Source organism: Rhizopus delemar, genomic scaffold, assembly GCF_000149305.1.
Source record: "Rhizopus delemar RA 99-880 supercont3.10 genomic scaffold, whole genome shotgun sequence".
NCBI classification, from domain to species: Eukaryota; Fungi; Mucoromycota; class Mucoromycetes; order Mucorales; family Rhizopodaceae; genus Rhizopus; species Rhizopus delemar.
In genome coordinates, this window is record NW_027137836.1 from 298,302 (window position 1) to 317,336 (window position 19,035).

Genomic DNA, 19,035 nt, shown 5'->3' on the forward strand with positions numbered 1-19,035 from the left:
CCAGATCTTTTATTTAAGATCAAATAAAGGTAAAGATAAAAAAAAAATAAAGGGATCAGGAACATTTTATGGGAAAATTGACTGTTTACCGAATAAAATATATAACACACGAATGTGAGTAAAACTGTACTGTTCTTTTTCTTCGACTAAATGGTTGTGATATTTATATATATTTTTTTTTCTTTTTTCTCTTTTTTCATTTTTTAATTTCTTTGCTCCAACATTATCCAAAAGGACAAAAAAAAAGTGGCATAATACCTGCTAATAACTTCAAAAAAAAAGACATACACAGGGGTCGAATATGCGACCATCTTCGTACGAAGACGACGCCTTAGCCATTCCGGACAACAACATGCATAATTCTATTATATTTTACCGATTGTATGATTCATATTCCGAAAATTATCGATACACTGGAAATAATCGTTCGAATTGGATAAAGCATGTCGCAAGATTGAACATTTTTTATTTAACAGATATTTACGGCTTTTGGAGAAAAAATTTAACTTTCGCTGTATTGGTCATTTTTGAATTTTGAAAAAAGATTCAGGTGCGAAAAAAATAAAGAAATTGAACGATATCTTTGTTTTTTTGTAGGGTAAGTATTCATAAAGTTATTCATGTTTTAAAAAAGTGTCTGTTTTTTTTACAGATGATCTTTTTTTGGTAAGCCTGTTCCCCTCTACTGTTGAAAGACCGATGTCTTCTTTTTTTATTTTTGAGGGCAAAAAGCGGAAATCAAAAGCATTTTGCGATTATGTTGTTCAGAAGAATACATATTAGGAAGGTGGTTTGTGATTTTTAGCTTAGATCAATACAAACATGTTACAAAACGTAACAAAATAATCGTGTTTGGGAAAAAAAAATGACCTGATAAAAAAAAAGACGGTAAAAAAAAGACTTGGTAAAAAAAAAAGACTAAGTTAAAAAAAAAAGAGTATAGCAATAAAAAGTTCATTGTTCAAATGAAAACAATAATCTAATAACAAATATACTTTATAGAAATACAAATGCTTTTACATTATAAAAAAAGAATACATGTATACTCCAATAGAATAAAAAAGTAAAGAAGCTCTGTTAACATTTTATTACAAGGCAGTTACAATTAACAAATACATACAAAACTCTTTTGTTTATCAAATAAATAGATTGCTTTATTATTTTTTATGACAAATAATATAAAAGAATATATGTTTTTAAGCTTATACTCGTTCATTACTTACTTTATGTTTGCACATGGGTGTAATTTGCCATTAGCCATTAGCCATTAGAGATGTTAGCAATGACCACTTTCTTTACCAAAAAAACTTTTCAGCAATAAACAACAATATAAGTTTGATATTCTTATAGTTTCTTTAAGTTGGAAAGAACAACTTTGCTCATGAGGTTCATGTTCGTCATCCGAATGTGTCCCATTAGGAATTCTTAATGTAAGAAAAAAAAAAAGAAACCGACATTAGACTTGGTTGCTATTATTTTTTTTTATAAACTTACATCTTGACAGCGCTTGAGCTTTCTTTTTTATCTTTTGTACCTTGAGCATCTAGTGTATTCCATGAAACAAAACAGGGAGAAAAAAAAGCTGTTTACTGCTACAGTGCGTTATGCCGACTCTTTTTTTTTTTATTCAAGAAAAAAAAAAGAAAAAAAAGAAAAAAGAATACTCTCCATGTTAAAGATATTGCACTCAAGTAATAAAACTTGTTCAAACAACGTATAAGTTATCTTTTGGGATACCATTAAATGTAATCTTCGTGCAAAGCAACTGTTTTTGATTTATAACATAGATAGACAGTGAATAAGTGTAACATTGGTAAAAATAAGGCTACAAAAAAAGCACTTCCCTTTTTCTTTTTTTTTTTTTTTTTTTTCTCTTTTTTATAAAAGGTAAGTTCTTAATATTTTATACATTCCATTCCTGTTCTAATGGTACTTGTACTTTAGTAAAACCGTATTTCTTGCTTTCTTTATAAAGTCTCTTTCTCAAGACTACCGTTGCTTCTTCTTTTACTTGTTGGCACAAGCTTGGATGGCGTGTTTTTTTTTTTTATTTTTTCTTTTCTTCTTTTCTTTTTTTTCCTGCCCATCTAAAGCAAGGTATTATTACTTTCACTACATATTCTCCATAGCTAATAACTATTATAGATGCATGCTGCTTCCTTTTTCTTTACTTGTTGATATAAGCTTAGCTAGTCTTCTTCTGGTCTATCTAAAGAAAAGTACAATTATTTTTACAATACATTCAGGATCGCTAATGTTTATTATAGATGAATTTTGCTTTGCTTTGGCATCTTTTTATCTTTTTTTCTGTGTTCGATTTGGTTCTTGAGTACTGATGTCTTTTCTTCTTTTGCTTTGAGTGCCCAAGTCCTTGAATCCTTGTGTCTTTGCATCCTTGAGCTTGGCTTTTTTTTTCCGTCTTCTTGTGAGAACTTTTTGAGTTCCACGAGATTAATTGATGTCTTTTTAGATTAGATGCTGCTATTTTGGTGACATTAGGTAAGTCAAGTAAGCTTTTAAATCGCTACGAGCAAAGAAATACTGTATATTGTTATTATTATTTTATTTAAGTAAAAAAAAGCTATTTTTATTGCAATATGAATGGTCAATAAAGAAGTATGTAAGCTATATGAGTGGTCTATAAAGAAGTATATAAAGCAATATGAGTGGTCAATAAAGAAGCATATAAGGCAATATGAGTGGTTTATAAAAGAGCAAAAAGACAAATAAAGCATTGATTTGAAAAGCATGATTGGTTGCCGAGCACCATTAGATATCAAATGGATAATAAACAGGAGCCATAACATACAGTAGGTCAAAAAAATGCTCCAAGGAATTGCAAAATTCATGCTTTACAGCTGCTTGTCCATAGATACTGCACCAAACTATCTCAAACTTTGACTGTTTGTGCCACAATAGAAAGGGCATTTATTCGCCAATTTTCGGATATGGGCAATGGTTATTGGTGGAATTTGATACTGCTAAAGGTAGTATTTTAAACATCCGGTATTTTTTACTTGTTTACATACAGTGGCCGTCAAAATTGGTTGCATGTTTTCATATTTTGCCTATACAGACTACCTTCTACTTCATTTCTTGGCGTATTACAATAATATATACATCATTCGAAAGAGCAAACTCTGGACAATCATATGGTAACACAGATATCACCGTAGACCCAATATACTGGTAATAATGGGCCCTCAAAGTCCGACGGTACATGCGACCAATTTTGACGGCATTTATAAGTAAACATTTTTACACACTTTATTTAAAAAAATCAATACTTAGTCCAACGACCTTTTGCTTTAATGACTGCAGCACACCTTTTCGGCATACTTTCGATGTATTTCTGGCATTCTTCTTTAGAAATGGCATACCAGGTTTGACCTATTCGCTCCCATAGCTCATGCATACTAGTTGGTGGTGCCTCATAGCTATGAAATAGCTCTCTCTTTAAATGAGCCCGCATATGCTCTATGGGATTTAAATCCGGGGACTGAGGAGACCATTCCAATGCTTCAAATGGCTGCTGGTTGATCCATTCTTTCACTATCTTTGATGTATGCTTTGGATCGTTGTCCTGCTGAAACACTACTTTGGAGGAATCCAAGCCATAACTTTCCATTGTCTTGAGTAAGTCGTCTTTTAGGACCTCAAGATAGCCTTCGCTATTCATACGATGACCAACATCAACTATCCATCCAACACCTTCCCATGTAAGGCAGCTCCAGACCATGATATTACCACCCCCATGCTTGACGGTTTGCTGTACATGTCGCAAGTTCAATTCCTCATGGGGTAGTTTCCATGCATAAGCCTTTCCGTCGGATGCAAAACGATTTACTTTAGTCTCATCTGAGAATATGACTCGTTTCCAGTCGTCCACAGTCCAATGTTGGTGCGATTTGGCCCACTGAAGGCGTTTCATGATGTTTTGGCTACGTAGCAAAGGTTTTTGAGGCTTGACAAATGCTATAAAGCCAGCTTTTTTAAGAACGCGGCGCACTGTACTATCACTTAAAGATATTCCAAATTCTTCTTTTAGAGCTTTTTGGATCTCTACAGCATTATTTTTTCTTCCTAAGGTGACTAATTAGAGATGGGCGACCACCTTCATCAACATTTCCACTCATCTTAAGAGATGAGCGGTACTTCTGAACAGTGGTACGACTAACACCAACTTGTTTTGCTATTTTGCTGTTTGACTTCTTGGATCTCAGCAATGAGTAGATGCTGTTTACTTTGTCATTTGAAATTGCACGCATGTCGGATCTGCAATGGTATAATGTCTTAATGGCGTGCTGCAATTTAGCAAAAAAAACACTTACATGTAAATAATATTACGATGTAAGAAGAAAGAGAAGAAAAAAACATAAAAAAATTATAATTAAGCCACATTTTTGTGGTTATATTATGTTACTTACAAACGTCGTCAAAGCTGGTCGCATGTACCATCGGACTTTAAGTGCCAATTACTACCAGTATATTGGGTCTACGGTGATGTCTGTGTTACCATATGATTGTACAGAGTTTGCTCTTTCGAATGAAGTATATTTCATTGCTATAGACTAAGAAATGAAGAAGATAGCGCGTATAGGCAAAATATGAAAACATGCGACCAGTTTTGACGGCCACTGTATGTACCAGGTACATCATACTGCGTCCATTAAAAAATAAAGTGACACTGTAGCAAAAGAATTAATAAAAATCTTTGGTGACTATGGCATACCTAAAATCATTCAAAGTGATAACGGCAGAGAGTTTAAGAATAGCCTCATGCACTCATTATCCAAGCACCTAGGAATAGATCGCAGATACAGTACAGCCTTTCACAGTCGAGGTAATGGCGTGAGCGAGAGCGCTGTAAAGACGACATTAAACACTATAAGAAAAATGGTTAATTCCAACAGCAATGATTGGGACGATGTATTACCAATTGTCCAACTAGCGTCGAATTATAAAATAAGACACCGTTCAAAAAGTGCTCCATTTTCCTTGATGTTTGCTCGAAGACTTAATAGCTTTGAGGATTACGGTGATCAGAGTATAGCTGATACGATTCCTAATAGACCTGTTACAGAATAAGAGCTAATTGAGAGAACTGATCGCATGTACCAGATTGTGTTTCCTGCCATTCGTGAAAGAACACAGAAGATCATAGAGGAAGCAAGCAAGAGGTTCAATGACAAAAATATGATCATAGATCTTCCGAAGGATCTGCAGTTATGGTTAGATTACCAGGACGGACTAGTAAGCTGTCACCTCTTTATGAAGGACCTTACATTGTCGTTCGAAAAACTCAAGGTGGTTCCTATGTCTTAAAAGATGAGCAAAATGAACTGTGAGATATTTGCAGATAAAAATTTGAGAATTAAAAGGAGATAGTACTTGAAAACTAGTGAATGAGTCTCTATGTAACCTCTTTATTAGATTTCAAGACGAGAGAGAGAACCCATTTAATCAAACTACGCCTTTATATAGGAAATAAAATTATTCAGGGACCGAAGTGAGTTCAAGGTCAATTTTAGTATTGAACTTGAATAATATAAATATTGTATATGGTTAATATTGTAAATGAGTCTTAGAGAATATGTAATATATAATATTATGTATTCAGTACTTGTTATTTTTTATATAAGATTTGAGTAATCTCATACGAATAATAAGTATTTAATGGGGTAAATACGACAAACTGTTACATCGTGAATATGTCCCATCAGAACTCAAGATAGTCTCTATTGACGAAACAGCTGTAGAAGATACATACTATGAAGTTGAGGATATTAGAGATCACAGAGGCGGTCCAGGACAAAGAGAATACCTTGTAAAATGGGCTGGTTATGGTGAAAGAGAGAATACGTGGGAAAAAGCATCATCCTTCTCCAGCACAGTACCCATTGATAAATATTGGCTTGAGAGAAAAGAGTTGAAGAAATTAGAGCAAGCACGAAAGCAAAAGATGATAGCTAATGAAAAAGACTACACTAAAAAGACTTCTGCTAGACCTAATGTGACTGAAGAAAGCAAGAACCATAAAAGAAAGGACATGGTACAAGATAGCACAGTCCTTAGAAGAAGTAAAAGAATAAGAAACAATAGAAACTAAAAAAAAAAAAAAAAAAAAAAAAAAAAAAAAAAAGTTCATGTAGCAGAGCGGCCATTGACTTCATAAACTTGCTGAGCATCAAGATACAAAAATTAACCAATAAGAAAATAACATTTAGTATCTGCATGAATGCCGACCTGACTATTGTCAAGTCTGGGGGAGGATAATGTTGTAAACATAGTTATTTTCTATAAGATATCAGTTGTATTAAAATAAATAACGATACACAAAAGATTAAACTATGATTGAACAATTCCACACTTTTCCAAATTTAGAACAATAAGATCAGTATTTGTCATCCAAGCGAGTCTAATCAATTGTCAACCCCAAAAGTAATTAGATCAAAGTTAATTGACTGGTTATTATTTCTATTGTTCAACTTCAGATGCATATATTAGAACATCGACAAGCTTTAGCTTAATCATTGGTTCTTCAGCACGACATCGTTGCCGAGTCTATATCTTTTATATCTACGCTCACAAAGAATATAAATAGATGCCAACTTTTTATCCATTAAACGGGGCTCTTTTGCAATATAAAGAAATCTGCAATAAAGAAGGATTTTAATTTTATATTGCTGCTATTGTTTTTTTGTTTAATTTTTTTATTTAATCTTACGATTAAAACACAAGCAATGGTAGCTGAATGCTGAAAAAACGTTTTGTGCACCAGTTTTGTCCGATAAGATACGTCGTATATCACATAGTATATGTTGTCCACCCTTGTATCATTTTGTGCGGCTATATACATATTATTTAATATTAGAATTAGAAGTACATATAATTTGCGGAGCAAAATTTGTAAGTACTTTATCAAGAAGAAAAGCACAAATATTATTAATGATACCTTAATCTATAATTGTGAATAAATTTTTTCATAAAAATTTATTACTCATTAAAAAAACCAAAATTTATTTAGAAAATTAATAAATACAGATCATGTACCTCCACAATTTTCATAGTAATGATGATATTGTTTGATATGAGCACCTACTGTGGTGCCCAATAGTGGTTATGTGGATACATAGGATTATAGTCACTTTATTTTAGTAAAAGGGATCAAATAGGATCCTAAATAATATGTTGACATAACTTGGAATCATTTATAACATTATTCCCAGCACAGATCAATAAAAGACTTTGATTAGATTTTTATATTAAGCTTTATTCATATTAACTTCACACAGTCAAATGTATGGCGTGGTTGTAATATAGTTTATTGATGATATGAGCATGTTGAATAAGGAATGACAATTACTTACCGGATCATCATTAAGTCATGTAAACATTTATCCTAACTGAGATATTATTATTAGCCATAATATCCAATCACGGAACTAGAGGATTTTATATTCATCCGTACCGTCTCCTTAAATAGTCCTACATCCAGAGTTATCTGAAACCATCCCAATAGCATAATTGACAATACAAGCTAGGAACAGGCTAAACTAATAATTAGAAATAATAATCATCTATTCTATCGAATTGATCATAAATCTGTCCTAATTCTTTATCCGTATCATGTCTATAAATACTCTCACTTTTTACATGTAGAATTTATCATATTCAATCTTAGTTATCTTAACTTAATAAAGAGATACTAAGTTCTAACAGTATTTCTTTATCTTCGTTGTTATACTGCTTTTACCTAAAACCCCCCTTTCCTAAATAATACTGTAACTTGTTAGTACTTGGGACTTGAATTGTGTTAAAGTGATGTAGATTTATTTAATTTGAGGTTTGAAGTCTTGAATGACTTGAGTTTAGGTAACTTGATTGAACGTTTAACGGCTCTTTTGATAGAGTAAATTGTCTTTGAGTAGTGACCACCAGATCTTTTTAGATCAATAAGGTTAAGAGTAAGATTGTTTGATAAAAGATAAAAATAAAAGGAATCTTTCTTGATTTGTGATAACGCGGGTATCAGATCAGAAAGAATAAGTAAAAATAAAAAGAAAAGAAAAAGGTAATTGTGACCCAATAAGAAAAGATTGCATTTTTTTAAGCGTAAGAAGATTTGATTTCTTGAATTTATTGGATATTTGATAAAAATAATCATCTTATTTATATTGTAATTTTTGTTACTTTAATGGCTTGAGATTTGAATAGGCTTTTAGATTGATAATAGAGTTGATAAGATTTGATAAGAGTTTTAGAGGTAGATTCGTTGCTAATAGTGACCAGCAGATCTTGTTAAGTTGAGTCAAGCTAAGCGAAGTTTTTCAAAAAGAGAATAAAAAGCTAGGCTTTTTATAAGCAAAAAATATAAAGTTCAATTTTTACAAAAAGTAAAAATGTTGACGAAGGTTAAAAATATTGAAGTGGTTAAAAAATATATCAAAAGGTTAAAGAAATATCAAATAGCAAAAAATATGTCAAATGGTTAAAAATTTGTCAAATAGGTAAAATAATGACAATTTGTAAAGTGGTTTACAAAACGTCAAAAGTTTAAGCTTAAAGTAGTTTCGGAGTTCACATCTTCATAATCATAGCTACAATATAAAAAAGGCGTGGCTTATTGTTTGTGTTGTTTGACATTGTGATAATTGGAGTTTGTAAGGTTTATGTAGTATAAATAGGTTTGCACTGAATAAGTCTTGGTATAAGATCAAAGGTTTAGATTGGATTTGATTCCAAAAAGAGTAATAGATTGAATATAAGTTCGCTTGTAATAAGTGACAACCAGATCTTGATAAGTAGATCAAACTGTTTTGAATAAAGTAAAATAAAAAGATAAAATAAAAGGGATTACAATGAAGTGTATATGCTTCAAGGGACTTCTTGTTCTTGACGTTAAGTAAAATAAAAGAAAAATAAAAGAGATTTACTTTGAATGATATTTATTTGAAATAATCAAAAAGTAAAAGTAAGTAAAAACAAAGTACAAAAGTAAGTAAGAACAAAAGTATAAGAAATATTGAAGTTATTTATATGTTTTTGGTTTTTCTGATTACAGTGCCTCACAAAACACTTGAAGGGTTTTGTGAGGCACTGTATATGCTGTTTTTGATGATTTTATGGATATTCTATATTTGTTTGTATGTTCCTGGATTTAAACTAACTGGAGAGAGAAAAGTCAAATGCTGCCAAAGTTTGCTGCATTGTGTTACAACATCTATGTCGCTGGACATTGTAATTTTCTTTAATGCTATGCTTGTTTGCGGGTTTAGGTTTTTAAGTATGTAAGTTTTGTCGATAGTGACCACCAGATCTTGTTAATACAGTAGGTCACAAAACTGCTGCAAGGAATTGCAAAATTCAGGTTTTACAGCTGGTTGTCCATGGATACTGCACCAAACTATCTCAAACCTTGACTGTTTGTACCTCAATAGAAAGTGCATTTATTCGTCGATTATCGGATATGGGTAATGGTTATTGGTGGAATTTAAGATCGCTAAAGGTAGTATTATGAACATCCGACATTTTTTACTTGTTCACATATGTTTTAAATGACGAATTTTAATACGACCCAACCGGTTGCTATCATAATTTTTCACATTCTTGACATGATTAGAATGATGCCAGCATATAAAAGCGCTTACAATTCCTTTATTTTAAATTTTATATTCCCTTATTTAAATTATTTCTCTTTTTTACCCTATCGTCAATCGCATGCCTAAACGGCTGTCAGAGGAGAAAATAAACGATCACAAACAGGCATTAACCGCATCCACATCAATGTATGATATTTCCAAGGAGCCTGGATTACATTAATCAACTGTTAGTAGATACTCTAGACGGCTGTTTTCAAGTAGGACAGTAAACACAGGTGGTAGACCTGCAGTAGTCTCCAAAGTGACGAAGCGGTTAATCAAAAGAAAAGTCATGGAATGGGTTCTAAAGGCTTCTAAAGAGGTGTACCGGGAGCTGGTTGGATTTGGCTATGATATCTCATACCAGTCAGAAATTAACGTACTGAAATCAATGGAGTTCCATTTTCTGATAGAAAAAAAGAAGCCATTTCAGACAAAAGTGCATACGTAGCATCAGTTAAAATGGAATAAGGAGCATCAGGATTAGGCAATGGTTGACTGACAACAGATCGTTTACTTTAATGAAACCAAGATCAACGTATAGGGCTTTGATGATGATGATCACTATCGGAAAAGGCCAAGTGACCTTTTTCAACATCATGACCTGCATTTTGTAATCCAGCATGAAGCTAGCAAATTGATGTCCTGGTGTTGTATAACCTCTGAAGGACCAGGTTATGCTTGCTAAATTTACGATGGAAACTTGAACTCGGGTGTTTACCAGCATATTTTGAACACTACGTTTCGTGATACTATGAAGTACTACAATTTCGACTGGTCCAACATTTACTTTTAGTATGATAATAACACAAAGCACAAGGCATAATCTACAATAGCCTAGTTATGTAGTCACCAAGAGAGCTATGTTAACTATTGGCCAGCTTAGATCCCCGACTTAAATTCAATCGAGCACGTAGGACATCAATTGAAGTTGAAATTCAACTATTACGGATATAGAGCAAAGAACATGGATGTGTTTTGGGAACGAGTTGATGAAATATGAAATGACTTCCATAAAGATCTTTGCCAAGGACATGTAGATAACATTCCGGAAAGAACTCAAGAGATTATTAATAGAAAAGTAGGACCAACTAAATATTAATAAATAAGTTCATTCCGTTCAAATTTTCATTTTTTCAAATTTTCAAATTGCGCGCCTCATACTTCCTTCAATACTTATCCAATAGGGCTTAAACTCTTTCGGATTTTTCAAGACATGTAGAAAATCTACTATGTGGGAACAGAGGCAGTTTGTGCCATTGTAACAGGATGTGCGCTACAAAAACCAAGAAAAATGGATTCCTTGCAGCAGTTTTGTGACCTACTGTAGTAGATCAAACTTGTTAGAATAGGTTAAACTCTTGAGGTTTAGGAATAGGTTTACAATGAAGATTATTGACTTCAAGGGACTTCAGTATCAAAATAGAACACAGACCAAAGGGTTTCAATTGAACGCTTGATAGATTTATTGTTTTATAAAATAAAAAAATATAAAAAGAATATAAAATTCAAAAGTAAAGTGAAGTGAAGTCAAGTAAAAATAGGGATAAGATATAAGGGTATTTATATGTTTTTGGTTTTTATAATTTTATGTTGTTTTTGGTTTTCAAGCAAAAGAGTTGATACTCCGTTTTCAAATAGATTGTTACGCAAAAGTTCATTTTCTAACTGGCGTGGTACTAAAAAAACTTGACTGTATATCTTTCATTGATCTAAAATTTCTCATTTGTGCTACACCACACTGTATATCTTTCAATAGCTTGTAACTTGTTGTAAGGTTCGTTAGGCTTTCGGGTTTCGATAGGTTTGATATAAGTTGTTGAGATAAAGTATTAGGTCAATTGAGATCCAATAAGAGTAAGTAATTTGAATTATAGGCTTGTTTGTATATAGTGACCACCAGATCTTGTTAAGTGGATCAAACTTGATTTGTAAAGTAAAATGCAAAGAAATGTAATAAAAATATAAAATGAATACAATGAAGATAGCTTGCTTCAAGGGAATTCGACTTGTTTGTAATAAAATAAGAAAAATAAATTTGTCTTTTAAGAGACTATTTATTGAATAGAAGTGAATATAAGTGAACTGAAGTAAATTGAAATAAAAGATATAGGGATATTTATATAAAAATAATAGAGGGAAAAGAAAAAGAAATAAGGTTGATATTTTTACTTGAGTCGATGTTGTGTATTTCAGTTAAATTACTGAAGTAAGTCGATTTCAAAGTCAGTTGTACCGTCCAAAATTTTATAGATGTCTTCATCATTCTCGTTACACTGTTGAACACGAACTTCATTAAAAGAAAAACAACACAAATATCCATATACATGGATAAAAAGATACGACAAACAATCTCAAGTTATTTTTGTTCGACGTTCATAGATACAACTGAAGATTAAGGGCTTCTCCGGGAATCGAACCCGGGACCTCTCGCACCCTAAGCGAGAATTATACCACTAAACCAAGAAGCCACTTTTCTTTCGCTTTTGGTTAAAAAGGTAAATTTGGTTCTTTTTTGGAAAGCCGACACTGCACCCAAACCCTATATTCTAAATTATTATACATCGGGTATTTTAACAGTGGAACATCGTGTAAAATAATACGAAATTGAATTTTCAGAATAGAGATGTAATTTTTGTACCAAAAAAAAGCTAGAAAAAAGTATATACTATATCTGTAAAGATATATATATGTTTACACTCTGCATACTGAATAAAATGAAATTGTATTTCTTGTAAAATTTTTTTTGTCTCTTTTGTACTACATGAATCCATGGCAACTTTCAAATTGGAAAAATGAAAAATTTTCAAAACCAGTGTATGATTTTTTAATTTCAACAAAGGCCAATAAAGTATATCTATTGGATTGTAAGCTCGGACATATAACTATTTGAGTTGCGACGTTCTCTTATCAAGCATACTGAATTTGCTATACTGCAAAAAAAGAAAAAAGAAAAGTATGCTTAGTTTATGTACCCAAAAAAAAAGATAAAAAAAATTGTTTGTTTACACTGAAAAGATAAAGAACAACATTTCTTAAGTTGCGAAAGGGAACATAGGCTCAATGATTTTATCCAACGAAGAGTAAAATTAATTGATTACAATTGGAACAACAGAATATATCATAGGAAGTAATAAATGCAAATGTTAAATAAGAGATAAAATAAAAATGAACAAGGAAAAAAGAAAAAAAAAAAGAAATACAATTTTCCTTTTTTTGACCACAAGGAAAATAACTTCTACCACAGATGATAAGGCAATGTTTAAACGACTAAAGCTAAGCAGAAAATAAGGAGGAATGGGTTTGGTAGTCATTTTTATTTTTAACTGCAAAAAGAAACAATAATTATTAACATCAAACGAATTTACATGTTTTGAGATTCCTTATAGCAGAGACTATAAAAAAGAGCTATTGTTAAAGAAATAAAATAGTGCATCTTAAGAGATTTAGAAAAAAAAAAAAAATAATGTTGAAATTAGAGAATTGCAATGTCGGAATTACTTGCATGTGAAAAAAAGCAATGTTGGAATTACTTGCATGTTAAAAAAAAAGAATGTTAAAAATGACATTTCAAACGAATACCTACTTTTACAAATTGCCTTAAGTTGAACAAAGCCTACATACAGGATCCTTGTTTTATTCATAGAGTATACAAAGATTTACTTTGGGTTTTAGAAAGCGGTTTTAGAAATTGCACTGAAATTGGAAATGTTTTTTTTCAACCAAGAAAAAAAAATCTAACTGAGATGTCAATTAGAAATGTGTTAATTCATTTACCTTTGTTTGCTAATTTCAATTTCTTATTCAATGTATCTATGCTAATTTATGTGCTTTTTGTCCCAACTTTAAGAATATCATCACTTTGTCTTTTTTCTTTTTCTTTTTTTTTTTACATTTACTGTTTTTGTAAAGTAGTGCAGTTAAGTAAGCCAATCAATATAGTACTGAATATGACGGGAAAAGATTCAAATCTTTTAACAGAAAAGTTGAATTGATTTTACTCGATGAAAAATGTATTATTATTTAGTCGCAATTGTATGATGTCGTAATATAGCAACATCAATTGAAATTTGTTAAAGATTCTTATTCTTTGATTTTGGAGTTGTATATAAGGAGTTCATAAAGCGACATATCAATGCATAAAAACTGTTATTGTATTCATACAAAAAAATAAGTACTCATGAATAAATTTAATATCATTGATTTACAGTAAAACCATATCTCTATAAATAAATATGAGACTTCTGCAATAATTACCTTTGATCTGTTGTTCATATCGGTATTTTAAGAATCACATCGGGACCTGTTTTTAAGAACGGTACATCAATGTAATCCTATTTGATAAATATTGTTAAATCAATAAACAACTCACATCATCATTGATTGATTCGTCAAGAAGACAACATGTCATATTTATCCATTATCTTTCCTGAATCTTCCCATTCTCTTTGTATCATTATTTTAACCGATGAATAGAAATAGCGGTAAAAATTTACATATTCAAAAAGTATAAATAACATCAATTGTTGTTGTAAATCAAACAGTATATAATTAGTAACGCAAGTTCTTTATTGTATTTATAATGTATTCTTCAAGCCCATACAAATTCCATTGTTACTGCGCCCAATGCTCTGGAGGAGAAGCAGGCAAGTACCAATTTGTTACGCAATGGACTCTTGCTCGCCATAGAAAGAAAGAAGCTGTTAAAGGTTTGTTACTTACATTAAGATAGTTTTTTTGCTAACGTATCATATAAACAGGTGAATCAGAAATAATTCCAGAAGTTAACACCAATAATGAAGTGATTCCGTCAAGTGAAAATGATTCTGAGAATAATGGTGATGAAGACTTTTCTAATTGGCAAGTCATTGAAAATGATGAAGATGATGCCTCTAGTTGTATGGATGTTGTCGAATTCAATGTGCCCAAAGGTAAAAACCTTCTAGAATTGTTTTAATAAAATATAAAATACTTACTTTGTCAAACGTTTAGTTAAACTTGAAGGATTCCAAAGTGATGTTGTTGCTTTCATAGCAATTTTCTTGACGTATTTCCAGCTGTTTTTCATTTCTGAATATGCTGCGGAAATAGTAATGAAATTTGCTAATGATCTTGTTGTCCTCTTACATTACGAACCAATCTTCCCTACCAAGTTGGACACTCTTCGAAATGCTGTTGGAATTGACTATACCTACAAAGGTATGTTTCGCCTTGTTGTCTGTCCTGAATGCCATACCCTGTACCAGCCTGAAGAAGTACACTGTGATTCGAAGTGCACCTTTTCTGAATTTCGCATCACATGTAATGCCCCACTCTTCAAGCCTGCTACGATTGGTGCAAGCAAAATGTACGCCAACAAGGTCTCTGCATTCAATTCCATCAAGTATGCCTTGACTGTGATGTTCTCTCGACCAAGCTTTGAATCAGCAGTAGAAGCATGGCGCTATCGTACTCGTCATAACAACACCATGTATGATATCTATGATGGTCAACTTTGGAATGAATTCAAAGATAGAGATGGTAATTTATTTACCAGTCAAGCTAGATCTCTTCTTTTTACGTTGAATGTCGATTGGTTTCAGTCATCCAAAAGAAACGTGTACTCTGTTGGTGCTATCTACTTGACAATAAATAACCTTCCAAGATCCATCAGATACAAAAAAGAAAATATCATCTTGGTTTGCGTTATTCCTGGTCCCAAAGAACCCAAGGACACACAAATCAACAACTATTTACAAGTTTTGGTAAATGATCTGAAGGAACTTTACTACGATGACTTCTTTACCTGTACGGCTGAATCTCCTAACGTGCCTGTCCCAGTTCGTGCTGCTTTGTTCTTGATTGCTTGTGATATTCCTGCTAGCCGAAAGGTTAGTGGGTTTACTTCATTCAATGCCACTGTACCTTGTAACAAGTGCTCAACAGCATTTCCTGCTCGTTATAATACTCATTTTCAACGTGATTTTTCTTTTGGTCTTGAAGATATTGATGCTTGGTCACTTCGTACCAATATTGAAAACCGTTATCATGCAAAAAATTGGAAAGAAGCAACCACCAAGAGACAAAGAGCCGACTTGGAACAGAAGTTTGGTACTCGGTTCTCTGCCTTACATGATTTGGAATACCTTGATCTTGTTCGTTGTACTGCCATTGATCCAATGCATGGCCTTTTCCTTGGAACAGCAAAGAAAATGGTTAAAATATGGCGTACAACTATTTGTGACCTTACCCATGAATTATACCTGACTGATGCTGACTTGAAAGAAATGCAAAAAGAAGCAAATGATATTATATTGCCAGCACAATACACGCCAATCAATCAGAAAATTGCCAGCGATTTCTCTGACTTAAAGGCTGATGAATGGAGAACCTGGTGTCTTGCTCTTTCTCCTCTTTTGCTCAAGTCTCGTCTTCCAGTCCGTCATAAGGAAAATTGGGCAAAGTTTGTACAGGCCTGTCATATTGTATGTCGTCCATGCATTACCCAGAATGAAGCCATGATAGCCCACAAGCTATTCCATGAGTTTGTCCTTGGTGTTGCTGAATTATATGGTCCAGAGATGGTCACTCCAAATATGCATCTTCATCTACATTTAAAGGACTCCATCCAAGACTTTGGTCCAATCTATGCATTTTGGTTATATGGCTTCGAGAGACTTAATGGTGACATTAAGAAGATGACAGTAAACCACAAGACAGCGTTCGAAATTACGTACATGAAGAAGTTCCTTTCTGTTGTACATTATGGTGACTACATCCGTAATTTACCACAAGGAATTAAACAGAACCCAGTGATGATGTCTTCCTTTGGTTACTTGCCACCGACACCTTCTGATTCCCTTGTTGCTTCATCTGTTTCAACCAGCTTTGATTTCAGCTTATTTGTCAGTGCTCCTCTACGTTTGAATGATACCTTCACTGGTGCTGAAATTCTACCTCCTGATACACAAGCTTCTGCTAGACACAAAGTTAGTGTTAATAGATTGACTCAAGCCCATTATGGTTACCTTCTTGCCTTTTACAGACTTGTATATACTGATCGAACATTCGCAAGTGCGCTTATTCCAGAAGACCACGATGACTTGTCTACAATGGTACTTCCCGATATTTCTGTTTTCGCTGAAATCGAAATTCTTGGGCAAACGTATCGATCAAAAGCATCGCGTACTACTCGTGGTTGCTATATTGAAGTCGCTTGTAATCCTACTATTCCTGGAAAAGAGGCTGAGATGCGAATTGGTGAAGTTCAGTATTATTTTAGCCATCAGCTTCAAATGAAGAAAACTATAATTCCAAATGGTCGGGTCTTTGCCCCAAATGCTTTTGATGAACACCTCTTTGCTTTTGTACGTTGGTATAACGCTCCTCTTCATCCTTTTCGAGGATTTGAATGTCTTGGTGCCGCGTACTACCACAACTCTTTTCGACCAGCTGGTTCAGACTGTATTCTTCCAGTATCGCGTATCTTTACTTGTGTTGCTATGAAGCAAGGTTATCCTGATAATCATGTTGTCTTTTTACCTCTCCCAAGAAAAACCATTGGTTTGTAAAAAGTAAAAAAAATAAAAAAGAAAGTAAAATAAAAAAAGTAAAAGTAAAAAAAAAATTTAAAGTTTAAAAATCCAAACACCGCATTTCTTTTTATTTTTTTTTTGTTCATTTTATAATTTTTTTTAAAACTGAAAGTCGTCTTCATCCAACTGCATTTCAGAACCAAAAGCCCAAGCGATACTCTCTTCAGTTATATTTTCTTTTCTGACGAAGTCAGGAACAGGCAGCGAACATTTTCTTCGAATGCGAGGAAGAGACTGAATGTTGCTGGTTCCAGTCCTTTGTCTCTTGGCCCTGTCACTTGCTATCTGATCATCCAACAGCTTGAAGAATTCAGTGCACTAAATATTGGATAATGAGCTGATTGCGCTTAAAAAGATATTAATTAAACTTACTGCTGGTGATCTGTACTTTGGTACACGAACTTCAAAATAATCAATGGTTTTTGTACACAAGACAGACATGCGTTCCTTTTCGGTAAAAGGAATTGTTCTATCTGGATTTTGCTCCAGAAGAACTTCCTCTACCTTATCCATTGTATCGCTATTATACATGTCTTCTTCTTCAGACATGTACTGCTGTTGAAGCAAGTACTCGCAGTTCGGATAGTTGTTGTAAACGCCTTGATCCTTATGCTGCTCATACATTGCTTTCCGTGTTTTGATTTTCTAAAAAAAAATCAATTATAAAATAGCAATAGCCTTTATTGTCCTTACGTTGTTTTTTCGAGTCGTTTTAGCAGCCTTTCTTTTCTTTACGAACTCGTCGACAACACCAACCTCCTCTCCAGCCATACCAGCTTTCTTGGTATAATACTGCCTTTCAAGGTATTTCCGCAAATCGCGGCCATTGGTATGCTTGTACGCATAATGGCTATTGACATACTCTTGCAACAGCTTAAGTACTTTTTGATTCTCAACAGACTTTAGAGGCTTGCTGAGATCGTACTTAGATGACGGAGGTAAATCATTGTAATGATTCCTCACAGCATCCTAAAATTAAAGAAAAAAAAAGTAATTATTACACTTGTTTAAATTTAAATTATTAATAACCTTACCTTAATCGCTGTTGCAATTGGTTTTGCACTTTTGCTGGATTCTTGTTCAAGCTCGCTGTAGGCTTCTTTGACCTTGGCAAATGCCACTTGCAAGGCACGCTTTTCTTCCTGCTCTTTTCTTAACATCTCCTTCAAAGTGTCAATTTCCTTTCTCATATCCAGATAAATGGAGAAGGAAAGAGAAGCTTCATCACGTCCAACATCTTCAGCTTCACGCATTCGCTTCTGGACATTGGTCATAGGGGGGTAACCAGGTCTAGGATAGGCAAAGCTATCAAGAATACCATCACTTGACACAAACTCAGGAACAACAGCACGGGAAGGAAGAGCAATTGGCTGCCCAGCAGAGTTAGAGCCACGAGCATTGACAGGAGCAGGGTTGAATTCGATAATACGGTCAGACATAATGTTATAAGGTACTTTGAAGAAAAAGTAAAGAAACTTTGAAGTTGAACACACCTTAAATACTATTGCGTTCAATTGTAAACTCAGTTCTATACAAATCAAAAAATCTATAAAAGGATTGATGTCTCAGATCAATCTTTTCTTTTCTTTCTTTCTTTTTTTTGATTTGTTATCCCAGGTAAGTTGTTCTTTTTTTTTTAAAAAATTTTTTTTTCTAATGTACTTTATTAAAAATTCATAGGTATACTTATGGCTATTATAAGTTCTTGAGTCTTTTCTGTATCTGTTTATGTGGTACGTAAGTTTCTAAATTTTCATTGTCTTCATTAACATTCAAATTTAGTTTCCTAAGCTTGATTCTGAAGCTGTTTGAACTCCTTG

At 33.0% G+C, this 19,035-nt stretch overlaps 3 protein-coding genes and 1 non-coding gene across 4 annotated transcripts; 1 reads left to right on the forward strand and 3 right to left on the reverse strand.

Annotated features, from left to right (window-relative positions):
- Nucleotides 1–3,280: 3,280 nt before the first annotated feature.
- RO3G_12071 (uncharacterized protein) lies at nt 3,281–3,931 on the reverse strand (the record flags this gene model as incomplete). The annotated part of the gene is made up of 1 exon (XM_067666655.1): nt 3,281–3,931. One exon carries the CDS (start codon nt 3,929–3,931, stop codon nt 3,281–3,283), a length of 651 nt encoding a protein of 216 aa, XP_067522756.1.
- Nucleotides 3,932–12,040: 8,109 nt separating this feature from the next.
- On the reverse strand, nt 12,041–12,112 carry RO3G_19146. The gene has a single exon. It is a non-coding gene; the product is annotated as a tRNA-Pro (tRNA).
- A 2,111-nt stretch (nt 12,113–14,223) lies between these two features.
- RO3G_12072 (uncharacterized protein) lies at nt 14,224–17,191 on the forward strand (the record flags this gene model as incomplete). Its single annotated transcript, XM_067666656.1, has 3 exons — nt 14,224–14,350; nt 14,402–14,572; nt 14,634–17,191. The coding sequence occupies 3 exons, from the start codon at nt 14,224–14,226 to the stop codon at nt 17,189–17,191; spliced, it is 2,856 nt and encodes a 951-aa protein (XP_067522757.1).
- A 342-nt stretch (nt 17,192–17,533) lies between these two features.
- On the reverse strand, nt 17,534–18,654 carry RO3G_12073 (uncharacterized protein; the record flags this gene model as incomplete). The annotated part of the gene is made up of 3 exons (XM_067666657.1): nt 17,534–17,860; nt 17,951–18,184; nt 18,250–18,654. The coding sequence occupies 3 exons, from the start codon at nt 18,652–18,654 to the stop codon at nt 17,534–17,536; spliced, it is 966 nt and encodes a 321-aa protein (XP_067522758.1).
- Nucleotides 18,655–19,035: the final 381 nt, after the last annotated feature.